This window comes from Erigeron canadensis, chromosome 2 (assembly GCF_010389155.1).
Source record: "Erigeron canadensis isolate Cc75 chromosome 2, C_canadensis_v1, whole genome shotgun sequence".
Lineage (NCBI taxonomy): Eukaryota > Viridiplantae > Streptophyta > Magnoliopsida > Asterales > Asteraceae > Erigeron > Erigeron canadensis.
In genome coordinates this window covers 4,978,509-4,985,034 of record NC_057762.1, presented here as the reverse complement: position 1 = coordinate 4,985,034, position 6,526 = coordinate 4,978,509, and the positions used below count along the sequence as shown (strand labels likewise).

The window sequence follows — 6,526 nt, the reverse complement described above, 5'->3', positions numbered from 1 at the left end:
TTAGTCAAACGACTAACGACTTAAATTGAAGTGTATATTTAAATCGTAATTTTCCCCAATTGCCAATATTAGTAAGAAAATTATTACAATGGTCAAATCGTAATTTAATATGTAAGCATATTTGGACATGTGGCATGTGAGATATTCCAATCAACAAAAAGAAAAAATGGATGGAGAATACATTGGCATGATTTAATTGGTGAAAGTTTAGTTTGCATAAGTTTGTTTGTGTAGCATTTGTGTTTAAAACTAGCTTTCTAGGTAACTTCCGCTATTTATTAAACCGTTTGTAAAAATTTGAACATTCAATAAATATTTGTCAAATCAAACTTGTCAATAACTAAGAAACAATATTTAAATCCGTAGTTATATTATACACAGTTTTACCTAGTCTAAATGTACCAAATGGTAACTCAAAGAGCTTGTAAGTTGTAATTATACCAGATTCGCAGCCGCGCTGAACTTCTTTGGAAGCCATACAGAATGAGCATCTTTTCTGAGAGCCGCTTTGCGTCGTTTCTTGATTTCAGCTAACTTGTCATAAACGCACCATGGGAAACTCAGAAAATGATCACGTTTCATGCCCTGGTTATACCGACCCCAGTAACTCGGGTGATACGTGACATGATACCATGCCGATGCTTTTGCACAAAGATCATCATCTACAACATCCCTATCTCCTCTGCCCTCTTTAAACCAGTTCTTAGCTTCCATCCTTAACAACTTCACTAGTAACCCAACCACTTCAGCAGCATTCCTTTTATCAATTGATTTAGACATTTTCATAATACTACCACTTACGAGTTCAGCCTCTGTTTTGATACCATAGGAATCCATTAAATTGCCCAATCTGTAATCATATTCTGTTTTCAAGATAACCGCTTCCTTAACATATTTCTCAAAGCCGACCACTTCCATGTCAGTATCATATGTTCGCCTTGCCACATCAAGTGTAAAAGTGTTGAATGGGCAGTTTGTTGGTGCAATGTCTTTGACCTCACGAAAAAGCTTCCCAATTACACTTTGTGATTTATATGTTGTTTTATCGGATGGTTTTTCCATGAAATCCGGGTACTCATTGACACGAAGATGTGTCGGTATTTCTGCAGGGACTCCAGATTTTGGAAAGTCAACAGCGATTGAATGGAGCTTCGCAAGGTCTACACAAGGATCTGCCATTGCTTTTTTGGGTTCACGGTCTGCAAATACTGTGTGAGCATTTGCAATGATTCCTAGATTGTCGTTGACTATATAGTGGGCGAAATATTCTACCACTTCCTAAATTTAGACAAAATAGAAATACCAGATTAAACTAGAGAAAAAGAGCATCTGTCCCAAATCTAACTTAATTAACAGGTGCAGCAGGTAAATGGCTGATTGGGTAACTAGCTGAAATGTTCGGGTCAAGACGAGTCACCTAATAACAATTCAACTGGACTTTGGTCAGGCCTAGATGGTAAACTTAACGGATTTCTGGGTAAGCAAGCCAAGTTGGTATTAATTAGTACCAATGGGCTGAATTCAGATAATGTATACTATTATATAAAGCAAAATTTCCGCCCCAACTTAAAGATCAAGTAAAACAATACGAAAGCACCACACCATCTATTTACCCAACCAAATAAAAAGTATGAACATCAAGATCAAGATTATATTCCCCAAGAGCCTCCGAATTAATTGTAGCCACATAAAAGAAGATGGGCTTTTCTATTTTCCCAAACAAGAACCACCTGCAACTATTTAGTCTACCTAGTTAGTTTTAAAGAAAAAAGTTAGTCGCCAGGTGTGTCCTTGGACAGTTTAGAACTACTATTTTCGATTGTCATTGCTTACAGATTATCAATCATTAAGAGATATGATGATAGTAAAGAAAGAAAAAATTGTAATAGAAAGTGGAAAGAAACATGAAGCTGAGAGAACTATGACAGTCTAGTAAAGAATCTGTACCTCAATAGTAACATTGTGATCCAGTTGCACACTTGGTGCAGGGGTATATTCCATCGGCTCAATTTGCACAGGTGGAATTAGATCAGGATCCCAGCATACAAAGTAATCATCGCCATCCAAATCACTACCTGAGCATTCGTTTGGATGAGGCCTGCAGTTATATTCACATAATTACAAAAATAACTGTAACTGCAAGTAAAGCTGAACATGATCACAGATTACCACTACAAAAAAGTACCTTAAAACAAAAAATAATAAATTTAACAGGTCACTGAAAGATACTACAACACCAGATAACAAACTGATCTATATCTTTTACCTTGGTCCTTTTTGTGGAAAAACAACACAATCCACCATATGATGTAAAGCTGGAACATTAACAGCCATCAAGACACGTACATCACCAGGATACAAACATGGGTTTTTTGCAACCACCACTTTCCCATCAACAATCTCGCAATTGTTCAAACCGGTTCCACTATGATCACCACCCGTCACTCTTATTCCCGCACCGGAATACTGTACAAAAACCTCACCATAATCAAGTGTCCCGGTTTCATCTAGACATCCCATCATTGATCTTCCCTTATGAACAAAAATTCTTGCTTTAGTACGCAATTCAAACAACTTGGTTGCACGAAAAGCTTGCAGCAACATAGAAAGGAATGGTTCGGCATTAGGTTTATATCCACACAAAAGCATTTCCTTCAAAATGCTGGTGTTCTCTCCAGGTGACATTAAATCTAATGCCTCCTGTGCCTTCAGCGGCCCCTTTAAGATGACATCTAAAAGGTCTACTGCTTGTTTTTGCTTCCCTTGAAAGACATGATCTGGAACCCCGAGGGTAGAGAGCAGTGTGATGACCTGGCGATTCATATAGCACGGCTGATACTTGCTAATTGCAAGAATATCCAACTTTGTGGTATACGATTCAAACTTGCACATGCTCTTTCTCAGTGATAATTTAACAGATGAGGTTGGATCTACTGCTACAACACCTTTGTACCCACCATATCGAATTTGGAAGGCAGATGGAACAAAATCGTAGCCACATTTATTAGAAACGCTCTTAGCAAATTCAGCAGATATCTTTCCAATTCCATCTGAAAAAACTAGTTTAGTACCAGATGCTACAACTTCTATATCCAGAATGCTTTCTATTTCATGGCGTTCAACACTTAGACTTTCCTTTGATGAACTAAAAGATTGACCAAGTCTAGCAGCATATTTTGCAACGTTTTTAATACTACTAAAGTCACCCATCCAATCCCTGATGGCGGCAGCATTAAGTCTGCCCGTTGAAGCAAACATCCAAGCTGAATTATCTCTTAACTGACTTGATGAGAAGGCAAGAAATTCAAACTTTTTATCGCCGATAACTATGCCATTTTTGAGAACTGACAAAATCCTCCTATAAATGGAGGTTCTGCTTTCCTTATTTTTACTAGTAACACATGGGGATAAATTCATTGCATAAAGTTTCTCCAATTCTTCGTCAAGAAAAGATACACGAAGAAAATCATCAATATATTCAGCAAAACGGCGTAAAACCCGATTGGAAACGTTGACCTCTGGCTGACAGAAATATACCTTGGATGGTGTAATTTGAGCTCGCCTCACATATACAAGACCAGCATCTAATGAAATAGCAGGGGATCTTAGCCTGTTCTTTTTTCTGTATTCCTCAGTTATCCACCTTGCTGGATCATAACAACAATCTTCTAAACGAAATAGTTCATCCAAAGCATATTCAATGGACGCATCTCTCCTTTGAGGTTTCAATAACTTAAAGAAATTATCATCAAGTACGGGTCCTGGTATACAACCATGCTGAACCAAGGCACAAATCTTGTATACTACATTATAAGGCAAATAAGAACCTCGAGTGGGACCCACGATTGGAACTAACTCCAAATTCTGAGTAAAACTATGACCAGGCACCAATCTGAATGGCCTTTTACTTTCTGCATAACTTTGAAAGTGACTAGCAAGATTCGAGAGGTCTGCATAATGTGGAAGTTCCAAACACAGATGAGATGATTGTCCAATGGAGGAAGATGGGGTAAAGTCGGTTGTTCTAAACCACTGATCATTAGGAGGATCCATACAGAATTTCAGACAGTTGTCTTCAGCTTTCTGATAAATCCTAGGAGCACGATATAGCTAGAATACATATTACAGGTTGATTTAGTTATTGAAAAGGAGAGGGAAAAAAAAACAAACTGAGATTTGCATCCATATATCACACTGATGACTGATCATAAACTGATATCTATATGACAATGTTTGGCCTATATATACATTCTCATTCTGCTAAACTGTTATTACCAGTTTTAGTTATTTATCTTGACGAGCTATTAAAAATAACCAAACTGAGTATTTACTGTATGTGAATAGGATATGTTATAGCGAATTAGCGATAATAGATATCTAAAATTTCAGCACAATCATAAAAGGTTCGTTTACAAGGTTACTCACACAAACCTGAATAACAAGATAACTTGCAGCAAGTCCATGTGAACGATGTAGCTGAGCTTGCCTAATACTCTCATAACGGAGCTCCAGCTTGTAGGAAGTAGTAGGGTAGGGGATAACAATGTACAGCTTTCTTAATCCAAATCCGAAATTTACTGATACATGTCTCATTCCACAGAGCACTGAGAAAATTTCCTTAGAAATCTGGCAACCAAAAAGAAGAGTTACATCTTCCATGCCAAATGCAAATTGCTTAGCCCTTGGTTCAATGTCATGATCGATTTCCCAAGCCGACAAATAGGAACTGTCATACCACAAACGCTTCTTATAGGCCAAGTCTAGAATATATGCAGCTCTTTCCCTAGTTGTAAACTGGACTTTTGCATACACTCTCGGCCCTCCTTTTGATTTTCTAACCTCTAGAGCATAAATAGTCCCTTTACCAGTATAGCTCTCCAATGCGGTCTTTATTTTCTCTGCAGAATCTAAACTGGGGAATCCATACACATTAATTGTCTTACCCATCAAACAAGGCTGTTTTGACTGCAATGACAGTAAGCAATCACATCTACGTTATAAAAAATATAGACGATAAGCTATTTAAGCAAAAACACTTACATCACTATTAAGCTTGTTTGCATCTATATGTAGTAAAGAGCCATACTCAATTTGATGGTCAGGTAAAAGCAAATGTACTGCGGGGAATTCAGTCAATTGGATGGGTTCGTAACTAATCTATTGAGTGGAAATGAATTGGTTTCAGGTTCGTCTTTCCAATCACAAACATCTATAATAATACATATATGTATCTATTAAACATGATGCCTAACAATTTAAAACATCCTAAAAAACATAGCAGGGCCAAATTGCTGAAAATGTAAAGTTATGTATACTAAAAATATGGATAAGCGTACGAAAATGTATTAAAGTTTTGTACAAAATCTATTGTATGTATCGAACTTGGAACGTTTCTAGTGTGCATCCAACATTCAATCAGTTTTAGTATATCTATCATGTGCTACTTTTGCTATGTTAGCAAAAAAACTAAAATTTTTTAAAAAAGAATATAAGAATATGAACTACTTTATAAAGCATTTAACCCCTGTCATTTTCTCAAAAAAGAACTGATCTACCCAAATCACTCTCTCTTTTATCCATTAGTTTGAATATCATCACGTAATATACTTATAATACCCTTAAATCTCAACCACTCATTTTCCTCTCTTCTCAAGTTTCAACCACTCAATTTTTTTCTCTTTCCTCTGTAAATCATTTTATTTCTCTAATTCATTCAAAATCTTTTATCTCAAAAACCGTATATCGATAAATTATAAAAACTATATGAGTGTTCTTAAAATTTCATGCTCTTTCAATAGAGATGTCATTCAATATACTTTCGATGAATTTTTAAATCCGAGGGCGGAACCATAGGGCTTAGGGCGGAACTCGTCAGGTAGATCACCCCATCATCGATCACCACTATGACCCATCACACTCTAAGACTTATCACCCCAACATCTAACCGCCGCACCGCGCGGGCATTTGGCTAGTCATAAGATATACATATAGTGCAGCAAAGTTGAAGACACATACAATAGACATTTCCAGACATTAAACCCTTAAAAATAATTTAACAACTATAATTAATAAGGTTCAATTTGTTTAGACACATCAGCATTTGCAAATTAAACTAATCAAAGCCTATTCCAAAATAGATTCACCAGTAAATAATAATGATCAATAATTAATAATAAAACACGGTGAAAAAACTTACGCAATGAAAAAAAAAAAAAAGAATCACCAGGTAGGTTAAAGATGAAGGAAGTGCGTCGATGATGATAATAATTGATGTAACGCTGGACTTACGTACTTTTTATTATATGTAATATAGATATAGATATACATATATATGTTGTACTGTATGTATATACAGTGAGTGAGTGAGTGAGGGTGAGTTTGATGGTCAATGACAAGTCAAGGTGTGTTTATTATATATGGAATAATATAATATTCCTATTGGTTGGATTGCTATTCAGTGGGGTTTAACAAGTCATGACGGTGATGGCCTCGAATTTCGTGCGAAGCAAGTACTTTATTCTTATTC

The 6,526-nt window shown here is 36.3% G+C and overlaps 1 protein-coding gene across 1 annotated transcript; it reads right to left on the bottom strand.

The window, feature by feature from the left end:
• Positions 1–286: 286 nt before the first annotated feature.
• LOC122586427 (probable RNA-dependent RNA polymerase 1) lies at positions 287–6,275 on the bottom strand. Its single transcript, XM_043758419.1, has 5 exons — positions 6,224–6,275; positions 4,432–4,965; positions 2,267–4,110; positions 1,948–2,098; positions 287–1,278 (listed from the first exon to the last, which is right to left on the bottom strand). Exons 2-5 carry the CDS (start codon positions 4,945–4,947, stop codon positions 436–438), a joined length of 3,354 nt encoding a protein of 1,117 aa, XP_043614354.1. The 5' UTR covers positions 4,948–4,965; positions 6,224–6,275; the 3' UTR covers positions 287–435.
• Between the last annotated feature and the right edge of the window lie 251 nt (positions 6,276–6,526).

Bases quoted from the DNA above. Each gene is read 5' to 3' on its own strand.
- LOC122586427 (XM_043758419.1), bottom strand. From the start codon at position 4,947: ATGGGTAAGACAATTAATGTGTATGGATTCCCCAGTTTAGATTCTGCA. The intron at 4,111-4,431 runs GTTTGTGTGAGT...TATGTATTCTAG, and splicing joins CAAGTTATCTTGTTATTCAG to CTATATCGTGCTCCTAGGAT. The intron at 2,099-2,266 runs GTAAAAGATATA...ATATAACTGCAG, and splicing joins TTTCCACAAAAAGGACCAAG to GCCTCATCCAAACGAATGCT.